Below are 24,458 nucleotides of genomic sequence, written 5' to 3' on the forward strand. Positions count from 1 at the left end.
AGACTTCGTACCGCCCCTCCTAAATCCAACAGGAGTCACTAAATTCGACATTCAGTTTCACGTCCCGCACAGAGTGGCATCTTCAGAAGGTATTAGACGGAGCCAAGGTTAATGAGAAGAATAAATAAATGGGAAGCAAGAACGGCAGATGAATCTAAAGCATTGCAAAACAAAGTTCAGCTGGACCAAGAAGAGAAAGGGTTTTTTTTTACGCGCACCTCGATATTTGCTAAATGTGTGAGCATGTCAGATAATGTCAGTACAATAACAACAAATACATTGTACAAGAGGTGTCCAATTTAGAGCTTGCGCAGCCAGAAGAGTCCTACAGTTTTGAGCAAACTTACTGCATCTTTTTTTTTCTGTGGAGAGGTAAGGACACCTACAAGAGTTGCAGGACTGCCTTTTTCAAGTGGATGCCCGATGAATTGGTAACGGATTAACTGTGTTTTAAAGGGACCAACTGATCTACAAACACCCCTTTACCGAGAACACCGCTAATCCATCCAAACTGAGAAAAATCGGCTAAAATCACGCCGTCCGTGGATTGTACGATTAACTTGGGGAGTTCGAGCTTTCGCCTGCTGAAGATGACATCGGAGTATTTGCTAAGGACGCTGCTGATGCTAATTCTAGCGCTCTTCTCTGCAAATGCTAGCAACTGGCTGTAAGTGTACGAAGACCGAAATATTTTATTTGTTGTTTTTTGTTTACAACTCTCTAGTTCTCGACGTCGGTGATCGTGCCCTGTCAGTGTCAACCCATTTACGCATTTTTTTTTCACGTGTTAACCTAATTATTTGCAGTAGGCCGGAATTGTCCCATCAATGTTGAAGTAGTGTTGCAGAATTATTGCTGCCGAGCTATTTTGTGAAAACGTGTCAGGGTGTTTTTTATAGTCGCCATCAAAGCCCAAAACTGCATTTTAATGACGTGCCTTCGCGTAGCTCTGGTGAATTTGTTGTAGGGTTATTTAGCTACAAACTAGTTCATCAGAGAACTCTGTGTTTCGTGTACTACTGTCAGCACCGTGCAGTGACGGACCTTGCTTCTACATGCGCGTGCGGCTAAATCCTGTTCCTTGGGAGGATGTGTTTCACAACTTCTGGATTTTTGTTATTCTTGCCCTCAGATAGAATGCAAAAAAAATATTTTTCATTTTCGTTTTCATCATCTTAAGACGAAGTCCGCAAACAGCGTCATTGTCGTCGAACTGTTCCACATTAACTATTGACGGAGCTAGAGTCCCACCCTCTGACAGGTAGCCTACCTGAATTTTGTTATGTCATCTAATTATTATCGCCGATCATGCCCGAATACCTTTAGTGTTACTGACAGTAAAGAAAGTCGGAATTAAAAAAAAAATAATAATAAAAAACAGGTATGTTTTTTTTAATAAAGGGTTTCTTACATTTCAACATTTTGTCTAAATTGATAGATTGATGTTTTGCGTGTTTTGAAGAGGGTTTAGTGTTTTAGGATTGCCAAGGTGTGGTGACAGGCGTAAGCCTTAGACGTGTGGAGACACGCTTCACACTTAAGAAAAAAAAACCTTTCAACTAGTCTGCAAAATATGATTATTCTGACAGGGTAATCCAAACGGGTGCATGTACACTATCCTTCCCCCCAACAGGAATGTGCCAGGTATTAGCCCAGTTATTTCAAGTGCTTTTTTCTTTTCTGTGACAAGAATCAGCACAAAATAATTGTTTTGGTCATACGTGAGGCCACACATAAACGTACGACATTAAAAACCAAAACATGACGTGATTGGATAAGTTTTTCTTATTTGTTCTTTTTAATCGTATTACTGTATATCGGATGAACTGTATAATTGAAAAACAGCTGAAAATATGTTTTGTTTGTTTTGATGAATAAATCAGTAGCCGAAGTTATTTAATATGTCTGCACAGGCTACGTATTTAGATATTAGGAGCACATAGCAAAGGACAAACACAATTTGTATGTTCATATATATACCAGATAAATCTTGTCATCAAACTTTCAAAGCCAAACGCGTATTTTTGTTTCAAATTAGTCATATTGTTTATTATACATAAAGGGACCAATATCCATATGTCAAAAACAAGGTATCTTACTTTGGTGCCTTTGAATTCCTCAATCTCAAATGCACCAGCACGAGCTGCTAATGAATACGTTCTTAGACGCATCCGAGCCTGAACTAGGCTACAGTTAGATGCTGGTCACAACAGAGATGCATTTCACCGCTACAAATTGACCTTAATCTTAATAATCATAATTTTTTGTTTAAAATTCTGTCAATTGAGAAAGGATATAACGCAAGTACGGCCTTTCTGTAAAGGTAATTTTTCCCTTAAGGGCAATTTTTGTAAGTAAAACGGTTGTTATCCTAAGTGTTGTCATACTGACAAGCTCGCGTTAACCATACTGTGTATGTTGCTTATGCACTGAAACGTTGCCTATTATATTACGTGTCTGCTTAACGTTTTTAAAACGGCGGTTGATTCCGGTACGTTCCCGAGTTAAACAAAATTGTTACAGTAAACTGTTGTGCCTTGAACAACACTATTTGCAAATGTAAATGAGTCGGGTTCATAATTTTTTTGTAGATCTATCGATGCGTGTTAGTCGGCCCCTGTGCTCACAAATCGAATGCCACTGCGATCCTTCCATGCACGTGCTTAATGTCCAGTTTTCTGCACAGTTGTTTGACTTAAATTAGCCTCTTGTACCTAGTGCACACTAAAAATAACGGAATAACGGACACAGCTTGCTAGTCGAAATTGCATTGCACGGATCTGAAAAAAGAGCTGAAATCATAGACGAATAGCCTACTCGTCAGACTCGAAAAGTTAGTCATGTTGGTTTTAATGAAGTTTAATTTTGCGTTTTTTTGTCTGTAAGTACTTATCTGTACTTTGGATTCCCCCTGTCATGTTTACCTGATGCCTCCGTGTTTGTGAACTGGCCATTTGACGCGCTTGAATGTGAATCGGTTGTTTCGCCCTGTAATTCACCTCATCCTCATTATGCACATATGTAATCTCGGCAGAGCTCATGGCGTTAGTGAATGCTAAAGTCGCCGAACAGAATTTTCAAAGCAGTCATTCAACTTCGCGGAGCTGATGTCAGTCGTTTCTGTCACCTGTCGTTTGCAGTTTCACCTGCAGTTATGAGTGACACAATGGAGTAAATTACACGCAGATCGTAGCAGATCATATCTTATCCAGACTTTGGTAGCATGTCATCATTATGCATATGAAGCTTGGACAGTCACTGCACGTTCAATGAAATACACAGCAGCTGTTTTTTTTTTTGTTTGTTGTTGTTTGTTTGTTTCTGGGTTTAACTTAACTGAAAGATAATGTAGGCTATGTGTTTGTCAAAGGAGCTCTTGCCTGTGTTAAACACTGACGTTTATAAACTGGGGATGAAACTCGACATAATACACCGCTTGCACACTTCCGGCAAGAGTGGTTTGCAGCATAAGAAAGACAAAGCCTACAAAACTACAAACACCTGACTGCCTGCATGATTCGAAATGTGATTAGTCTTTGCTGCAACACATGCACGCACGATGCTTGCACAGGTCCCTGATGTGGGAAAAGAAAAAAAAAGGAACAGAAAAAAAAAAGGAACACCAAGCACCAAACGCAAAGGGCAGGCGTATTTATTCGGTGGAACACGTTTAATTTGAGAGGTTCTGAAAGGACGACATAATTACAGGGAGGTCACATGACCACGGAATATCTGCTTGGAGGAAATCCTTCTTGGCAAACCCAATGGCAACTGGTACAAATGCCCATGGTCAGGCTTGAGAGAATGAATTAAGGAGTCTGACACTGTAGCTGACTCAGATTTCTCTGACACGGTAGTGCAGTCAGTGCCAATGAAGTAAACTCAATGGAAGCATTTGAATTCTGACACACATACTAACTAGAAAGTAAGAGAGCCAGTATTTTTTTTGGGGGGGTGGGGGGGACTGATACAATTGTGTAAGGACAAATCGCTAGATTTGCTAACCTGCCGTCTTTGAGCAGGGAAAGCAAGACAGCAGGTTGGATCTTACAGAATTCTCGTTTCTTTGTTCATGCAGATAACAATTTCAATGGGCTGGATAGTTCCTTAAGCAATTCAGGTTTAAGTACATTATTCACAGGTGCAATAGCTGATCCCCACCCACGCGTGTTGTGCAACCTTGTGGTTACATGTCAATCTCCCTAACCACTGTACCGCACCACGCCGCTGTCACCTGAGTTGTGCAGATTTATTGGCCGTGTCAAGCACTACAAAAGAACGTGTGTTGGATGGTCCTACGCAGTAATGTGCCTATGCATTAACCAGTGATGCTAATCCAAGCTTGCATGGCAAATTGTGGTCACTCACTCACTCACGGACGACCTTTGAGGGACGTTTAGTAGGACGCATGCGCAGGCGGTGCCAGCTGAAACGTGTCTGCGGAAGTGAGTTGCGTCGTGGGTCTGGACGGTTCCGTGCTTGTTTATTCTTCTGTTGGATCACTGGCTGCTTCTGAGGAGGGTTGCAGCTGATGATCAGTATTGATAAATCTATTGGATTTATTGTACTTCATGAGAGCAGTCACAGAATGCTCATTTGACCTCCTTTTTTCAGGGTTGGTATTGCAACTCTCCTCGTAAAAAAAACAAACAACAACTTATCCCTACTGGAACGGGACGCGATATTTATTAGATTCCTGTCCAGAATGTAATTTATGAGCTGTTTTTTTGTTTTGTTTTTTTTCTTGTCAGTTAACACCCTGATTCCGCGCCCCCGCCCCAGACAGACGAGTTCTACCGCACCTGTGTGCTGGCGGCGGCTTCAGCGCACAGCTGACTTTCACACAAGCGTGTGTGTGTGTGTGTGCGTGTGCGTGTGGGTGTGTTTGTGTGGGTGTGTTTGTGTGTGTGTGTGTGTGTGTGCGGGTGTGTGTGTGGGTGTGGGGGTGTGTGGGTGTGGGTGTGTGTGTGCGTGTGCGTGCGCGCGTGTGTGTGTTTGTGTGTGTGTGCGTGTGGGTGTGGGTGTGTTTGTGTGTGTGTGTGGGGGGGGGGGGGGGTGACAAGAAAAGCTATCTGGATGATGATTTTGGCAGACAGTAAATGGGAAAAAGAAACAGCAGGTGATGCTTACAGTATCATGGTCACAGTTATCCTGATTGTTTATTTAATGCAGTATTTATGTAGGCTGGGCTCATTCCAGGCAGACCTCTGTGTCTTTCCAAATCCACGTTTTCTTGGCCGGACCACAACAGCGGGGCCTGCCCTACAAACGCGAATGTCTGTGACTGACTGAGTGACTGAGTGAGTGATGAAGTTACACCATTGGTCGGCCGGGTCCAGCCTTATACTAGGTTTTGACCTGATCTTGTTTTTCTTTCAGTGAGGGAGTGAGAGAACCTGTTCATATTTCTGAATTCATTGAATTAATTTTAGACTCTAGTGATAAAATCTTTAGTCTTTAGTGGCGGTGGCAAGTGTGAATTCGGTTAAGGGAAACAGTCTTAAAAGACAAAATATATGAAAGGCCTGGGCTTATAATTAATGCAATCTGATCAGTGTGTCTTAAAATAATGGGTACCGCTTACAAACAATAGTAGTACTACTTACACATGCAGTAGTGAGCCATTAAAGCGATCACAGTTAAAGAATTATGTTTTCATGCATTATAGTTTTGGCAGGATTTATCAGCATCTTTCCCAGTGCAGTTCACCTGCTTTTTAATATGAATTGTTTCACAGTTTGGAACAGTGGTAATCTCACTCAGTTCACAGGACCGTGTCGACGGGTCTCATCGCTCGATGTGAATCGTTTATAATTCGTGTCGACGGGTCTCATCGTTCGATGTGAATCGTTTATAATTCGTGTCGACGGGTCTCATCGCTCGATGTGAACCGTTTATAATTCGTGTCGACGGGTCTCATCGCTCGATGTGAATCGTTTATAATTCGTGTCGACGGGTCTCATCGCTCGATGTGAATCGTTTATAATTCGTGTCGACGGGTCTCATCGTTCGATGTGAATCGTTTATAATTCGTGTCGACGGGTCTCATCGTTCGATGTGAATCGTTTATAATTCGTGTCGACGGGTCTCATCGTTCGATGTGAATCGTTTATAATTCGTCGTACTTATTAGCAGCATGTTAAACAACGATCAAGAGCGTAACGAACGTAGAGTCTGTGAGATGCAGAGGAAGCCTATGACTTTTGAAAGGACTGCAAAAAAAAAACGACTGCCTTAGATAGTGTCGCGGTAAACACTTGGCTGCGATTTAGCGATTTAGAAGTGTCACACCCATGCGCCGGTGGAATTGGTTCCCGACCGATCTGCTACACGTCAAGTTTACGGAGCACGTTTTACCACAATTGCCATGGAGGCATGGACATCATAAACCCATCTGTTCATTAACGTAGTGACCGAATATGCTTAATGGACTGCATTTTACTTCCACTTCTGAAGTTAGGTTATAACTCTGGGGATCTGGCCCCCCCAGCATCATAACCGTGGAAGTGGCCATCTTACAAACACGCAGCACAACCTGTGTACCAGGTCAGGTGCGCTAGCTTGCTTGTACACGTCAGAACGCCTCGCCGATATGAAAAGTAATAGTAAAAATAAGGCCCAATAAGGGGCCCTATTTTAAGCATTTACCACTCGGCTTGCATCCTCCAGGCATTGGGTAGAAAAGAATTCAATATGGAGCCTATCTGTCTGCAGAGGCTGCCTTTAATAACCAGATAGCAGTCGCGGCAATATGGAGTACAGGTATGTACTTAATGAGTTAAGTAGTCAAGTAAGCAGGGAAATGTTCCATCGCTCAAAAAAGTTCACATTCTCATCGTGTGTGGATTTGTGATATTCGGATTAAAAGTGTGACATTCAAGCGGCTATTACGAGCCATTACCTTTTCAGATACCCATCATCCTCTGCTTCTCCTTATTAGAGGGCGCGTGGAACCCACAGTCACCTGACGATCGTCCTTTAACATTTGGAGCTTGGAATATATTTCTATTCATCTGTGAGGAAAACAATCAATTAATATTTAGAAGATGATGTGTTTTGTTAAACATATCAGGAACAAATCAAAACAGCGGCTGTTATCGGAGTATGCTGCAAAATTTTGTATCGTTTGTGTTACCATTTTCGAAAATATAATGACAAATATATTTCACATCAGGGTATTTAAGTGATGCAATATCTTTGATACTGCATATCACGTCAATATATTTTCTGTATATTTCTATGCAGAATTACAAGACCAATTAAAAAAATGTATAAAGGCCAACCAAACCAACCAAATGTAAAAAAAGCCAACCCAGTAGCCAACCAATAACTTTGCTTGGGGTTTTATCTTTTCATGCAGTGTCATTTTATTTGCCCTTTTATAAATATAACAATAAAGCATTTTCCTTTACTGCTGTCGGATTCTGTGCGGGGTTGTGGCACAGCCCCATTGTGGGGCGACTTAGCTCAGGAGGTAAGAGCGGTTGTCTGGCGGTCGGAGGGTTGCCGGTTCGATCCCCCGCCCTGGGTGTGTTGAAGTGTCCCTGAGCAAGACACCTCACCCCTAACTGCTCCCAACGAGCTGATTGGTACCTTGCATGGCAGCCTTTCACCATGAGTGCATGTGTGAATGGGTGAATGAGAGGCATCAATAGTAAAGCACAATATAAATGCAATCCATTTACCATTTATAGCTAAGTCTACGCATTTGCTCTTCTGAACAGGAGCTGCTTCCTCTGATTCTGTTGCCGTGCCGATTTTAAGGCGGCCTTCACGGTTACGAGCGATTTTTCTCGGATTCCATCTTGGCAGCGGTCGTTGCGCACGTCTAATTTGAAAAGCGTGCCCCTTTTCACTTCGGCTTAGTGGGGGGGGGGGGGAGCGTAGGAGCGGGGGCATGCGCGAAAGGAGGCGGCGAAGTCCCGGCGTTGTTTTTGAAATCGGCAGACGCGAGCCAGGTAACCTTAAAGGTGAAAGTGACTCAACGGCGTGTCATTGGCAGAGGTGTGGAGAAATGCGGATGTAAAAATAACCACTGTGGTAAAAGGGGCCATCCTGTGAAAAATTACCCGTAGTTCCCCTCGCAGTTATTATGACATACGTATGTGTAAGTGGAGTTTGAAATGAATGCAAGAGAGCATTTTCTCTTGCAAAGTACTGTAGATTGAACCTCGGGGAAAGTGTTTAGATGGGGGTATAAAACACGTCCTGCGAGAAGCCCTTGATTTGTAGATACTTGGTGTGTCCATTTAAACATTCTTCTGGGTTTTACTTCCTTCTTGCGTTTTTTTTATTTTATTTTTTTATTTTTTTTTTAACCAATGGAACAGCAAAGATTACCTTAAAGACACAGGGAAAGCAATTTCATTAACAGGCCATGAAATGCTTGATCAGCCCAAGATAATGCCCATGGTGGATTGTTCTTCCAGGCGTGATGAAGCCTGTAAAACAAAATTTTCTAATGATGAACAGTGATGTAATATCACAACATTCGGGACAAGCGATTGGAGGGGGGGTGCTGCCGCGTGTCTCACTCGGTAAATACCGCCTCTCGCGGCGCGTGACTAAGCGCCACGGTCCCGGATCGAATCTGACCCGTGCCCGAGTCCGTCCCGAACTGTGGCCAGCAGCTCCACAGGGGTGGCGCACTATTGGCCTTGTGTCACCCAAGGGATATATGGGAGGAGTATGTTTGGCGAGGATGGCAGTGCTGGTGGCGTGAGCGACTCCAGTTAGTCATCCAGGTGCTTGTGGCTTGCTCCCTGCGTATGCGTATGACTGGGTCTCCTCCACCCCCCGCTTTGCGCGTACACGTCTTCTGGCTGTGGTGTGAAAAGAGATAGTCGGCTGACACCAAATGTTTTGATGGAGTACCGCCAGTCGTCCATAGCTAGCAGCAGGGGTCGTATATGAGCACGCTCGTACATAGTTTACGAATCCAGCATTCCAGTTATGGGTGGGATGCCAAAAAAAGGGGGGGGGGGACTAATGCAAGGGGGAGGAGTTAGAGAATCCCTCCAAAATAACACGTGGAGAGGAGGGATAGCATGTGATGCTCACAGAAATAAGGGCTCAATGAAGCTGTAAAATGGTGCTGCCACATGCCGCAAGCCGTTTAGCTGCCTGCTCTTAAGTGTCTGTGTAGCTGGTGGAGCGTTTCTTTCCAGTTCGGTTTATCAAGGATTTTTTTGTTTGCCTGTTTATACTGGAGCTCTTCGGTAAAAGAAAAGGAAGAAAAGAAAAATCAGAGCGTATATCAGTCAGAGCATAAAGAGCGTATTCCATGGGTGGGGGTGGGGGGGGGGTGCAGGTGTGCTCCCATATCCGGTTCTGCCCTGCCCCCCTGTCACCAAATTGCTCCCCCAGAGCCATATGCCAGGGATGGGAATAGAATCCCACCCACCGTCCAGGTCCCTCCACTTCCCCCTCTGTTTGGGATTAAAATACGAGCGGGGGGCTCATTTTATGGCCTTTCACTGCTGCCTTTCCACTCTCCAGGTTATTTTTATGTGTGGCCCGGTGCCTGCAAAGTGCCTGGCTTCGCTGGAGGTAATTTCCCTGTAAAAATAAGGCCAGTGGCCATGCCAGTGCCCCCCTGCCTGTGGGGGTAATTGTTGTTAATTGCCCCACTCTGCCTGTGTGTTCCTCAGAGATCCTCAGTGTCCAGGGATCTGTTCTCTTTCAGTGTCCGCAGTAAAACAGCCAGGCAGCAGGGCTGATGCGCTGTAGAGCTGCAGCATCTTCAGGCTGGAGCTTTTTTAACTGTCGCTGTTCAACTGCCACAACTAAGTCTGTTCAACTGCCACAACTGAGACTGTTCAACTGCCACAACTGAGACTGTTCAACTGCCACAACTGAGACTGTTCAACTGCCACAACTAAGTCTGTTCAACTGCCACAACTGAGACTGTTCAACGGCCACAACTGAGACTGTTCAACTGCCACAACTGTGACTGTTCAACTGCCACAACTGAGACTGTTCAACAGTCAGAACTATGACTGTTCGGGGGCGGGGCCTCTATTGCACCATCATCACCTTTCTCTGGTATGGGTACAAGGTAGAGACACATACACCATCATCATCATCATCATCACCTTACACAGATAGAGATACCAGATACACAGACATACACTATCATCATCATCACCACCTTTCTCTGGTATGGATACAAGTTAGAGACACATACACCATTACCATCATCATCATCCCTGGCTCTGATACAGATATAAGATACACACGCATACACCATCATCATCATCATCATAATCATCACCACCATGCTCTGACACAGATACAAGATACACACGCATACACTGTCATCATCATCACCAACGCTATGCTCTGACACAGATACAAGATACACACGCATACACTGTCATCATCATCACCAACGCTATGATCTGATGAAGATACAAGATACACACGCATACACTGTCATCGTCATCACCATCGCTATGCTCTGATGCAGATACAAGATACACACGCATACACTGTCATCGTCATCACCATCACTGTGCTCTGATACAGATACAAGATACACACGCATACACTGTCATCGTCATCACCAACGCTATGCTCTGATACAGATACAAGATACACACGCATACACTGTCATCATCATCACCAATGCTATGCTCTGATACAGATACAAGATACACACGCATACACTGTCATCGTCATCACCAACGCTATGCTCTGACACAGATACAAGATACACACGCATACACTGTCATCGTCATCACCAACGCTATGCTCTGACACAGATACAAGATACACACGCATACACTGTCATCGTCATCACCAACGCTATGCTCTGACACAGATACAAGATACACACGCATACACTGTCATCGTCATCACCAACGCTATGCTCTGATACAGATACAAGATACACACGCATACACTGTCATCGTCATCACCATCACTACGCTCTGATGCAGACACATGATACACACGCATACACTGTCATCGTCATCACCATCACTATGCTCTGATACAGATACAAGATACACACGCATGCACTGTCATCATCATCACCATCACTACGCTCTGATACAGACACATGAATCCACATCGCTGCAGCAGAGCATCCCTGCCGACTGTATGCAGTTTGAGTTCACTTCTGGACAGAGACAGACAGACGGACAGACAGAGGCACCGTGTATCGAAAACAAGCGGGGAGTTTTCTGCGGAGGTGGTTTGCTCGCTCCTCTTCCTCCCTAAACAAGCGGGATTTGTGAGTCTCGCGCGTACTGTAGACCACCCCTACGGTGGGAGTGTGGGTCGGCTCCACAGCACGCTTTCGTAGTCGTGGTTTTAAAATTGTGGCATTTACCTGAAAAAAAAGAGAAAAAAAAAAAGCATACGGGTAAATATTTACACAACCCTCATTATCCCTGACCTACAGTACAGCTTAAACATGGAGGCCAGGTAAACAGGGCAGTGTGATAAAGTGCTGGATTCACACTGATGACCGTCTGTGGCTTATGGCCCTGACTGTGCATTTTTACTCTGCCAGGCAATATCATATCGGTTTCAACTATTAAATTACATTCAATAACACTATAAATTTGAAATGAAACATTTGTGCATGTCTGCTCTGGTTCAGACACATTCCTTATGAATGAAAGGAATTTCTGTGACACAGATCTGACATAAAAATATTTCCGAATGTAGAATGTTAACTACTGACTACCTGATCAACAGTGCAAGTTTCAAATCCACATTCTGGTAAATCCTGCATGTATATTTCTTTCCTATAAATATAAAATCAAGTTTATATTTAGTCTAGCTACAGTTTGCCCTCTATTCTGAACAATGTATGATGAGGTAAAAGAGAAACTGCAGAGGTTGAATCAGGTTGAAATGTTTTCCCATTGACACCTGTTGTCATTGGAAAGTTAACACCTTTTGCCTTACAGTCAGTAATCTTGTCATCTACGGTTGTAATATATATTCAGCTCCAAAATACAGGTTTTACAATGCATGTCTGCCAATATGATATTTATTAGCGCCTTTGTCATTATTATTCAAGAGGATATATATTGGATTGGCATTTTGCCTTCTGTCACACCTTCTTAAAACCGTATTTACGTGTTATCAGTGTTTGTTGTCAGCATTGCTACTTGATTTATTTTGTTTTTGCTTTTTTATTTTACAGTTTGCCTAGCAACCTGACACAACATGTCTCCTTAATTCAGAATCTAGCGTTTGTTCTTTGTAGAACACAGCAGAGTCGTTTGCAGCTTTGGTGAGGTATAGATGGACATAACATTGTCGTAGGCATTTCATAAATGACAGACAGTTGTGGACATTTAATAATGTGTTGCCCCTGGCTGTCACACCACCTAACCTCTGTTGCCATGGCGACCCAAAAGATTTCAAATTTTCTATTGACTCTAACTGCCAGGTTTCTGACCCTGTGATCAGACTGCTCTCCCGTCTGCTTCAGGTGATAGCCCAATAATCTGCCCCAGGAAGACACCTGCACACCTGTACTCCATACAGGGACAGAAGAATCTCCCAGGGGGACATACAGGAGTCTATAAATGTATTAAATAATCACAGTACTACTGCTGCTGACACTACTACCACTACATCTAATAATAATAATAATAATAATAAGAAGAAAATAAAATACTATTATTACTATACGTAGTAGAATAATTTAGTTACGTATCCGATTCCCTTGTCAGGTGAATGAATAACTCAGCTTACTTTTTGACATACAATCTTTTTTGGCAGCTGGATATTTCATATTCAGAGTATTACCAGGTTAAGTACCGTGCTCAGGGGTAAAAGGACTGTGCCCCACCCAGTACTGTAAGCCCGGTTTTTTGTCAATAATGCAACGTGATAATGTCTCATTGTTGTGTTTAATTGTGCTGTGCCGCACCCTTTGTTATAAAGAGCCTCTAGTGTGCTTTCATATCCGAATTTAAATGCTTATTTCCTGACATTCCCTACCCTTGCTTCGAGGGAGGAATCCCCAAAATGCCGGGATGGAATTGTACCCCCCACCCCCCCCCCCCCCCCCCCCCCCCCCCCCCCCCCAAACTAAGCACTAAGCATACCTTTCTTCCAACACCATACATCCAATCAACAAAACCAATTCAACAATAACCACTCACAATGATGAGCAAAATACAATCAGAAGCATGCGGACTGAGAGATTTTTTTTTCCCCCCTAAAGATCCTTTATTCATATTTACGGCAATACCGAATGAGCCAAATACAAATCCTAAAGCCAAATCCATCCCAGTGCCTGAAGGCCGCTCTCTCAGGCTGCGGCCAGATCAGTAGTACCTGTTCTACGCCGGGATGAAGTATGGCAGCCACACCAAGTGGCGTTCATCTCCAGTTTATGAAAGAGTGGGCTAGGGAGCAATCACGTTCCCTTGAGGGCCCTTCGGTCCCGTTTTTCGTTTTTTTTTAATGTTCCTCGTCTGTCCTCCCTTGCGGAGCGCCTGTTTAAGTTCACTTGTCGCGCGTCCTTCGTCGCAGTAAAGTTCACTCCAGGGAAGAGCGCGAGGGAAGGGGAACGCGTCAGAGTGGACTGAGCCCGAATGCAACCTTGGTGTGAACTTGAGGTGACGCTCGGGGAAACTGAGAAAAGAGCGCCCTCTAGAGGAGATGAGGCGCCCTGCTTGCAGCGGTCAGTCTCCGATTCTGACTCTAGTGAAATTCTTAGTTCCTCCTGGCCGTGATGGGGGAGACTTTACCAGTCCCGCTGTGGGGAGAGTGCGGTGGGGGGGGGGGGGGGTGGAAGTCTGATTGACTTTTTTTTAATAATACATTTTTTTTTGCATAAATTTATTCGGTAACCATTGTCTGTCACAGCAAATGAGGCTTTTAATTATAACTATTACAACTAGTAAGTACAAAGTAATTCTTGATTTTAGAAGCTCAACATAGAGTCGATGTTTGCTGGAATGGAGAAGAACAAGTATGAAGAAATGTAAGTCCAGTAGTTGGTTTGTTGCCTAAGTGAGACCACTTCTTGTGATTTGAAACCCACAAGCCTTTGTGTTTAATTTCTCAATCGCTTTCTGTTATTGGCGACAAATTTGAGGTTGCTCTTGCGGTTTGGACAGACTCTGTAGTCTGGTTACAATTTTTTATTTTTGCTTGCTATTTCAACACAGACATCTCAGAAACTGAAAAAACAAAAAAAAACTTTTGCTGAGCATAACTCCTAAAAGTCAAGCTACCTGTTCACCTGTGACGTTAATCTTGGATTGAGAATATAAACACCCGTTATGTTCACAAAGACACTGAGAAAACATGCTGCTGTTCCGTGTTTCTGTATGGTTTGTGAAAGATATTTATGAATATTTATATTCTTATTTGCCCATGGGTGGTGTTCTGATAGCAGCCCGAGGTATCCACATATATAAGACCTGGCATTGCATTTTTGTCCCCTGCGGGGTCAAACAACATGCCCAAGACACTAGTATTATGTTAAAAAAATTTACGGCTTAAACCTATTTTCGTCCGAGGCTCAGGAGGATAGACAGCCTGGCATTGTTGCAAACTCCTCATTCAAATGAACCTAAAACGTTTTCAATTGAAAAACATTTTTAAAAATTTAGGTGTAACAAATTGAATTAAACATGTTTGGTTTATCCAGTGTTTTGGAAACATTGTCAGTGTGCCTGCAAGGCTGCCTCAGGTAGTTCACTGGCCTCTGCAGAGCGGCAGGTTATGCTGGACTAAGCCATGTGGAGCCGGTGGAATTCTGAGGCCAGCAGCCTGGAAGTCAACATCGATGGCTGCCCGAGAGAGCAGACATGACGTTTCAGGTTTGAAAGCTCCGCAGACCACCTTTGAAACCTTTGAAGGATATTTTAGTAGGACATCCTGTAATGAAAAAAAAAGCATGACCTGCATTTTCCCCCATCTTTATACACTTTTTTTGATAATTTAGGACAGGTCAAGGGCGTATTGTTATAGCTTTTTTTTTTTTACATTGCTGATCTCTGAGACAGAGGACAAAAATAGAGTCAATTACCTCATTTTTGTCTTTCAGAAACAAAGCCTTCACCTTCCAGAAAGTCCTGTAGGAAAGTGGGGCATGGGTGTCAGGATTGAGGGGTGGGCTTTTCAATTCCAAAATCATAAAATTGTTTTTGTTTTTACTACAGCCGCCTAGAATGAAATACTTCGAAATATTTGTTTGTAAACTGTTTTGTTTTCCACAGGCAAGAACATTCAAACCTGAGATTGGTTTCAAGCGAGAAATAGTTTTGCTGGGCTGTTATAAATGTAGGGGGGGAAAAAAATACATATTCAGGTGGTATTGTTGGTTGTCAGCCAACGAAATGAAAGATTCCACCGTGGAAGTTAATCTGAGGTGCTATCGTGTGGTCGCACACACAAAAATATGTACGTTCGACGCTGTGGGAATGCCTCCATAACCTGGAGTTCCGGTTTGCAGTTGGGATTTGCTGAGGGTCTGATTTTGACAGAGTGTTAGAGTGTTACAGTACTGTTTCCTCCCATTGCTCCAGAGCAAAGCTGGAGCGTGCCGCTGAAGAGTTTGCTCCCCCTCCTGACCGCTGCTGTTTAAATCTACCAATCCCACGCCCCCCCCTCCCTCAGGACATTTCTCTGAACGTACTGCGTGAGCTGGCATCTCGGTTCGGTTCTTGGAAAACCCGGGTTCGGTCACCCGAGTGGGGGAAAGAGCTGGAGCGGGGTTCAGCCTTAGACCGTTGTTCAGACCACTGCACCAACGTTCCTACTTCCTGCAGGAGTTCGGTGTCCGTAACAGGACTTCTGTAAGGCAGCCCTAAAGAACCTATTGAAATAGCATCCGATATCTTGCTTTGGTAGCTAACAGTGTATTATGATGATTTATTCAAGTCAGAGGTTAGACTGTGGCTCCAGACATGAATTATACCTGAGTAATTGAGGATTTTTTATAGGTATTTTCAGATATAAAAGTAGCCTTAGTATTAAACTATTAAATCATATTGTTTGTAACAAAGTGGTTATAAAGCAATGTAAGTAACCTACCATGAACTCACTATGATCATTCAATTAAGCAACATAACTCCCCCACCAAGCAAGAAATATTCACATTCCTGACTTTTTTTCTTTTGTTTTTGTGTGAGTGTTATGAATATTTTGTTGACCACAGCTGCGATCAGCTGCGTTCAAGTTGAGTGGAGACGGGACGGGAACAAAAACAAATGACTTTGCAAAAAGAAAAAAGTAAAAAATAAAAAATAAAAAAAGAACCACCACAGCAGAGCATTATAGCATTATAACCACGGTTCGCCGGTTCTTCACCCCAGTTCCTCGAGCAGCCAGAGATCAGCTCTCGTGTAACGACCAGAGGAAGCGTTGTGCCCCCCCCCCCCAGTCCCAGCCCCCCCCCCCCCCCCCTCCCCTGGGCTGTTTGATGTGTGAGGGGACCCCGGTTAAGTGGGATGGCTCAAGGTTATCAGGTTCAGGAAGCGGGGAGATGACCCCGGAGGAGATGGAGGTGTGCGTGTTATCTCCAGGGGGGCCAGACCCCCTCCAGAAACCAGAACCAGCGCCGCCCCCCCCCCCCCCCGCCAACGCCGTGATTAATGTGTGCCCGTCAGCACCACGCAGGGTCACCCAGAGCCCTGTTTACCCAGCGGCCTTCAGATGTGCGGCTTTTACCAGCGTGTGGGGGGGGGGTGGGGGGGGGCACACAGCTCCTCTCTGGCAGCTCGGGGGGGGGCACACAGCTCCTCTCTGGCAGCTCGGGGGGGGGCACACAGCTCCTCTCTGGCAGCTCGGGGAACTGGGGTGAACCGGCGAGCCGCGGTTATAATGCTATAACGCTCTGCTGTCGTCTTTCTCTGTTTTCAAAGTGATTTGTTTTTGTTTCCATCCAAAGTAACATGCAAAAAAAGCCAGGAGGAGGTAATCCTTTTTTTTTTTTGTTTTTAAAAACCGTCATCAAGCGTTTCCCCTTGCAAACTGGAACATTTATTCTTTTCTTTTTATGCACATACTGTAAAATGCATCAAATAAATCATAAAAAAGAAGAAGCGTTTTATATTTGTCCTACCCAAATATAAAAAGACAACTGCATTTACTGAAGATTAGGCTTAAAACAGCAACATTTCGTAGTGATGCCATGTGCAGTGGCACGGTGATTAATCCTTGGATTTATAACCAGAAGCCTGCAGGTTGACATCCTGGATACTGCAGCATAAGCACAAACATGGACTACTGCACTAAATATCCGACTGGGAAAATGGATTGCTTATATAAACTATGTTAGTTTTTTTTTTCCTGTCTTGCTTGGGGCAGTAGTGTCTGCAGGTGAATAAATAATTTAATATCGAGATTTTATTTACCACGGTTTAAAGTTCCCTTGGCAACAGATCCATTCAGTGCAACGTGAAATAAATCATTTGAGGATTTTAAAATACAGTGTGTGGTACCGTTTTCTCCTGTAGGCTATAACCAATCTGGGTTTAAGCGTGTCCCTATTGTGAAATAATTTCGGTTGATTATATCAACTGCATCTCCATTGACCTCAGTGCTTATCCAAGATCGATGGAGAGTATTTTGTGTTTGTGGCAGCAGAAAGGAATCCTTTGTGTTAGAAGTGCGAGAGGGCCACTCATCTGAGAGATGGCTGCGTGCTGGTGTGCCTGAGAGCCTATCTTTGATCGCCCAAATTAAACGGTCTATTTTTATGAGGTGATGTAAAGTGGCAGTGGTCCTGCAAAGCATGCTGGGATAGGGGATGGGTGGTGATGGGGTCAGACCATCCGGAGGGATCACTCACTGAGCGAGAGACAGACATTCTGACTTCTGACCTCTGAGGTGAAAGAGCTTATCAGCCACAACCCCCCCCCCCCCCCCCCAGTCAACACCACTCCCCCCCCACTCCACCCCTTTACGATGAGCCAGGCACACTTCTCTGTCTCTGTACCCTTCGTAAAATACCTGGAAGCAGGACTGGTTCTAGGTACAGCCCATATAGGTGGTTGCCTTGGGCACCATCCAAATGGGGGGGCACCAAGCATATGGGGGGGGTGCCATCCATATGGGGGGGGGGACCTCTCAAATGGGTTGCGTTCATGATAGTCGTCAAAATGCCTCCCAGGTGCACGATGCCTACCTCCAATATGCTTCATGTATAAAATATATACAATAGAATATATATGAAGCATATGCCTTGCCTGCTGGAACTTGTGTATTAAAATGCATGGCATTGTACAAGGTGATGCATTATATCCCCTATATATAAATGCATGCATTTATGAACATGTGTGGTACTATAAGAACAAGGTGTATCTATTTACCTAGTGGTCCAAGCTGTTCCTCTGAGCCAAACAAAAGTGTCGTAATTGGGTCCAATTGCTTTTCCAGAATCATCAACCTGAAAAGAAAAAGGAAGAAGATTGATTTGGCAAATTGTGCTTTGTTTTTGTTATATTTTTATATATTTTTAACTGGTTTGCTCTCTTTTTTGAATTATACTGTAGTTCCTATGTGTAAGACCACTATCATGATATACATTTATGTGTACTGGCCCAGTAGTCCCCCCTGTAGCAGTGGCTCTCACTCTCGTGCCTGTGTGTGTGTGTGTGTGTGTGTGTGTGTGTGCGGCTGTATGTGTGTGTGTGTGCAGCTGCGTGTATATGTGTACAGGCCCAATATTCCCCCTGTACCAGCCTGTGCCCGTGTCCGCTGCAGGTACCTGGCCAAGCTGTCCTTACGCACTTTAACAAATGTGTGGTGTAAAGGTGCACGCACAGGTGTAAAGGTGCGCGCTCAGGTGTGTGCTCAGGTGTAAAGGTGCATGTGCGCCCGCTGCAGGTACCTGGCCAAGCTGTCCTCACGCGCTTTAATAAATGTGTGGTGTGAAGGTACATGCTTAGGTGTAAAGGTGCGCGCTCAGGTGTGTGCTCAGGTGTAAAGGTGCATGTGCGCCCGCTGCAGGTACCTGGCCAAGCTGTCCTCACGCGCTTTAATAAATGTGTGGTGTGAAGGTACATGCTTAGGTGTAAAGGTGCACGCTCAGGTGTGTGCTCAGGTGTAAAGCTGTGTCTGTGCGCCCCCTCTGCAGGTACCTGGCCAAGCTGTCCTCACACACTTTATGTGTGGTGTAAAGGTGCGTGCTCAGGTGTGTGCTCAGGTGTAAAGCTGTGTGTCTGTGCGCCCCCCCTGCAGGTACCTGGCCAAGCTGTCCTCACACACTTTATGTGTGGTGTAAAGGTGCGTGCTCAGGTGTGTGCTCAGGTGTAAAGCTGTGTGTCTGTGCGCCCCCCCTGCAGGTACCTGGCCAAGCTGTCGTCGGTGGGCAGCATCTCGGAGGAGGAGACGTGCGAGAAGCTGAAGGGGCTGATCCAGCGGCAGGTGCAGATCTGCAAGCGCAGCGTGGAGGTGATGGACGCCGTGCGGCGGGGCGCCCAGCTCGCCATCGACGAGTGCCAGTTCCAGTTCCGCAACCGCCGCTGGAACTGCTCCACGCTCGACACGCTGCCCGTCTTCGGCAAGGTGGTCACCCAGGGTAAGGGGCTGCGACGGCGCCGCCCTGCTGGGCACGCGGAGCGCTGGGCTGGGCTGGGCTGGGCTGGGCTGGGCTAAGCGAGACGCCAGGGCTGAGCCCAAGGAATCAGCCTCCTAACTAGCGTCCTCAAATTATGTACGGTCTGCTTAGCGTACTGCATACTGTATTTTTTAGTATGCGATGGACAGTATGCGAACAATGGCCCAGGCTTGCCCCATCCCTTACTTAGAGAGCCTCTAAGTGCACTTGTCTTGGGGTACAAGACATGTACCGCTGTGACTAGTTCTCACCAGTATTTTTAAGAACAAAATATTAGCCGGTTGTATTACCCACCGATTTTTTGGGTGGTTTATTGGTTCCATCCAGCTGTCAATGCGTGGCACGGTGGTGCAGTGGCTAACGCTGTCGCCTCGCAAGAAGGAGGTTCTGGGTTTGACTGACGGCTCCATGTGGAGTTTGCATGTTCCCCGTGTGTCTGTGTGGGTTTCCTCCGGGTTCCTCCGGTTTACTCCCACAGTCCAAAGACACACAGGCTCCAGGGCTCACTTACAAAAGAGAGTAACCAGTGTGACCACCCTGGTTAAATAAAGGTCAAATAGAATGAAATAATGATAATTAAAAATTACCCATTGTCTATGTAGGAATGTTGGTCTATTGCTGTGGTTAAATATTCGAGACAGCGGTGAAGGTCCCGCCCCCCTCCTGTCTCGGCCCTTGTTGACAGCTCAGGAGAGGGTTTCTGAGATAGACAGGTACGGCTTTGGGTTCTCTGGGGGGAATTAGGGTTATCGGCTGCCCCTCAGGGTCTGTGTGTGTCAGACGGGGGGCTTCAGGTTCACAGCCTGTCTGGGGCCAGCGCAGGTACGGGGGAGACAGGTCATAATCCTGTCTGGGCAGGAAGTCTGCCGCAGCAGACAACCAGTTTACTGGTGGAGGTGAGGCTGCACTGCCCCCAGCTGGAGATCACAGGTCATTGCATCTCCCTGAGGCAACTGATGAAAACTAGAACATTTTTGTATGCAAAATTCCAGAAAAAATGTTTCATTTTACCTCACTTAAAGTTTATATATATAAACATATGCCAATTCAACAGGTTTGAAAAAAAGGAGCCGTTGTTGGATGCGTAGAACATTTATAAAACAGTCTTGTAAATGTTTCTTCACTTTCAACCCTTTGCGTTGGGCACACTTTCCCACACGCGACGGCTTCTATTACAAAACGTGTGACACTCCCTTAGAAGTGGCAGACAAAACTGAGGGAGAAATTCAGCTAATCTCAGGAGAGTATCCAGCAGAGAGAGGACGTCCTATAAGAACTAAGATCTAACAGGGGCAACATAGCTCAGGAAGTAAGAGCGGTTGTCTGGCAGTCGGAGGGTCCCCACCCTGGGCGTGTCAAAGTGTCCCTGAGCAAGACACCTAGCCCCTAATTGCTCTGGTGAATGAGAGGCATCAGTTGTAAAGCGCTTTGGATAAAAACACTATACAAATGCAGTCCATTTACCATTTAACAGTGCCAGGCGTGTGGTACAGGAAGCCGGGCGTGCGTTATTTAATCGGCTCGCTCTCCCCTCACTGTCTGTCTCTCTCTCTCTCTCCCTCCCTCCCTCCCTCCCTCCCTCCCTCTCTCCCTCTCTCTCCCTCTCTCTCTCTCTCTCTCTCTCTCTCTCTCTCTCTCTCTCTCTCTCTCTCTCTCTCTCTCCCTCTCTCTCTCTCTCTCGCTCTCTCTCTCTCTCTCTCTCTCTCTCTCTCTCTCTCTCTCTCCCTCTCTCTCTCTCTCTCTCTCTCTCTCTCTCTCTCTCTCTCTCCCTCTCTCTCTCTCTCTCGCTCTCTCTCTCTCTCTCTCTCTCTCTCTCTCTCTCTCTCTCTTTATCCCTCTCTCTCTCCCTCTCTCTCTCTCTCTCTCTCTCCTCTTTATCCCTCTCTCTACTCTTTATCCCTCTCTCTCTCTCTCCCTCTCTCTACTCTTTATCCCTCTCTCTCTCTCTCTCTCTCTCTCTCTCTCTCTCTCTCTCCCTCTCTCTCTCTCTCTCTCTCTCTCTCTCTCTCTCTCTCTCCCTCTCTCTCTCTCTCTCGCTCTCTCTCTCTCTCTCTCTCTCTCTCTCTCTCTCTCTCTCTCCCTCTCTCTCTCTCTCTCTCTCTCTCTCTCTCTCTCTCTCTCCCTCTCTCTCTCTCTCTCTCGCTCTCTCTCTCTCTCTCTCTCTCTCTCTCTCTCTCTCTCTCTCTCTCTCTCTCTCTCCCTCTCTCTCTCTCTCTCGCTCGTTTCCCCAGGCACCCGGGAGGCCGCGTTCGTGTACGCCATCTCGTCGGCGAGCGTGGCCTTCGCGGTGACGCGCGCCTGCAGCAGCGGCGAGCTGGAGAAGTGCGGCTGCGACCGCAACGTGTACGGCGTCAGCCCCGAGGGTAGGTGCACGCACGCACACGCACGCGCAAGTCCGCCCGGCAACAGGGCCGCTCTCACGGGATTGGCTGTTGCTGTTGTTAATTTTCCCGCCGCTTCTGTCAAATGTCCACGGCTTCTGTCAAATGTTCTGTCAAACTTCCACGGATATTATAGTGACTTTGCCTCATTTGTCACTTAAAAGGATAATTGCAAACACCAGACAGTAACATTGTAGATATTTAATGGTGGTCTGATCAGATTTAGCCACACGCAAGACACTGAAACTACTGGACCTTGGTCAAACACGTATTTGGTTTGGATTCAAATACTATTCTACACTTTACTGATCTTGTCTGGTGTATTGGAACCAATGAAATACTCTCAAAAAGTGCGGGGTGGGGTGGGGGGGGTGGGGGTAGTGCCAGTGGGACACATAGATAAAGACACAATAGATAAAGGAAGGGCTGTAATTGTGAGTGTAAATTGGGCTGGGTTTGAGTGGATTGCATGATACTGACTGCGGCTACCGTTCCTCCCCCCTTCTCCTGCAGGGTTCCAGTGGTCGGGCTGCTCGGACAACATCGCGTACGGCGTGGCGTTCTCGCAGTCCTTCGTGGACGTGCGGGAGAGGAGCAAAGGGCTGTCCTCCAGTCGGGCGCTGATGAATCTCCATAACAACGAGGCCGGGAGAAAGGTAGGCTAACGCGATAACCATTTATGGCACCATGGCGACCATGGCAATATGCTCTGAGATATAATGCATATAAAAATGACCTGTTTTATGTTTTACCTTTATACGTATTCATTTGCATTATATTTCTGTCCACCGGGGCACCGAGTACAAATTATTTGGAGAACTACATGCTCCAGAATAGATTGTGATTTCTTCATTTGTCATGAAGGGCCAAACTGAGTGTCCCTATGTGTGTGTGCGTGTGTGTGTGCATGTGTTTGTGTATGTGTGTGTGCGTGTGTGTGCATGTGTTTGTGTATGTGTGTGTGTGTATGTGTGGTGTGTGTGTGTGCGTGTGTGTGCATGTGTGTGTATGTGTGTGTGTGTGTGTGCGTGTGTGTGTGTGTGTATTTGTGTGCCTGTGTGTATGCGTGTGCATGTATGTGTGTGTGTGTGTGTGTGTGCCTGTGTGTGTGTGTGTATGTGTGTGTGTGTGTGTGCCTGTGTGTGTGTGTGTATACGTGTGCCTGTGTGTGTGTGTGTGTGTGCCTGTGTGTGTGTGTGCATGTGTATGTGTGTGCCTGTGTGTGTGTGTGTGTGTGCCTGTGTGTGCCTGTGTGTGTGTGTGTGTGTGTATACGTGTGCCTGTGTGTATGTGTGTATGTGCCTGTGCGTGCGTCCGTGTCGTTTCCAGGCCATCCTGAACAACATGCGAGTGGAGTGTAAGTGCCACGGTGTGTCGGGGTCGTGTGAGGTGAAGACGTGCTGGAAGGCCATGCCGCCCTTCCGGAAGGTGGGCAACGTGATCAAGGAGAAGTTCGACGGCGCCACGGAGGTGGAGCAGCGGCGGGTCGGCACCACCAAGGTGCTGGTGCCCAAGAACTCGCAGTTCAAGCCGCACACGGACGAGGACCTGGTCTACCTGGACCCCAGCCCGGACTTCTGCGACCACGACCCCAGGAACGGGGTGCTGGGCACGGCGGGGCGGCGCTGCAACCGGACGTCCAAGGCCATCGACGGGTGCGAGCTCATGTGCTGCGGGCGGGGCTTCCACACCGAGGAGGTGGAGGTGGTGGACAGGTGCAGCTGCAAGTTCCACTGGTGCTGCTACGTCAGGTGCAAACAGTGCCGCAAGATGGTGGAGATGCACACCTGCCGGTGATCCCCCCCCACCACCACCCTCCCACCGCAGGGAACCAGCCCGCCCCCCCCCCCACTCCACCCCCATTTCTGAAAATAAACAGGGGAGCTGAGAGAGGTCCCAGTGATTCCAGACTTTAAGAGAGAGCAAACAAACAAACAAAAAAAAAAGACAGGATGAGAACTACAGAGACACAGTTTTATTTTCTCATTTAAAGTCCCAAAGGATTTTTATTTTTATTTCATTGCTTTTTGTTGCTTTTTTTATTTTTGTACGTTTTTTTTTTTTGTGTGTGTTTTTTATTTATTGTGTAACTCACATTGAGAAAGAAAGCTGAGGTGTCCTTTCACCCCCTGGGAGCTGGACAGACGGGATGTCGGGGAGGGAGGGGGGCAGTGGGTCACATGGGACGGGGTGAGAGGGAGTGGGATGGGGGGGCGGTAGCGGTTCGCCCCCCCTCCCTTATTGATGCTGCTTTTTGGGACTGGTCTGGAGGCACAGACACAAGGAAAAACCCAAGGGACTAAAAAAAAAAAAAAAAACTGACAGAAAAAAAAGAAACGTCTTGAGTTGCAGTCCAGGTGTACATTTATCTTTTATGTGTAAAAAGCGTTTCAGGTTTGTGGCCATTGGTTTCTGTATAGCAACGTGCTGCTCAACTTAAAAATAAAAAAAAAAAAAAGAGAAAAAAAAAAACCCGCTTACAATGTACAGAATATTTCTTCCATACATAATGGAGTCAGTCTCTCTTACTT

General features: G+C 45.9%; 1 protein-coding gene across 2 annotated transcripts; it reads left to right on the forward strand.

Annotated features, from left to right (window-relative positions):
- Window positions 1-23,733, forward strand: wnt4 (wingless-type MMTV integration site family, member 4). Of its 2 annotated transcripts, XM_035387254.1 has the most exons (6): window positions 1-372; window positions 457-667; window positions 19,272-19,507; window positions 21,778-21,909; window positions 22,441-22,583; window positions 23,257-23,733. In XM_035387254.1, the coding sequence occupies exons 2-6, from the start codon at window positions 591-593 to the stop codon at window positions 23,722-23,724; spliced, it is 1,056 nt and encodes a 351-aa protein (XP_035243145.1). In that variant the 5' UTR covers window positions 1-372; window positions 457-590; the 3' UTR covers window positions 23,725-23,733. The 2 variants fall into 2 exon arrangements, with proteins under 2 accessions (XP_035243145.1, XP_035243144.1); XM_035387253.1 differs by having other exon boundaries at window positions 1-667.
- The last annotated feature ends 725 nt before the right edge of the window (window positions 23,734-24,458 follow it).

This window comes from Anguilla anguilla, chromosome 13 (assembly GCF_013347855.1).
Source record: "Anguilla anguilla isolate fAngAng1 chromosome 13, fAngAng1.pri, whole genome shotgun sequence".
Classification (NCBI taxonomy): Eukaryota; Metazoa; Chordata; class Actinopteri; order Anguilliformes; family Anguillidae; genus Anguilla; species Anguilla anguilla.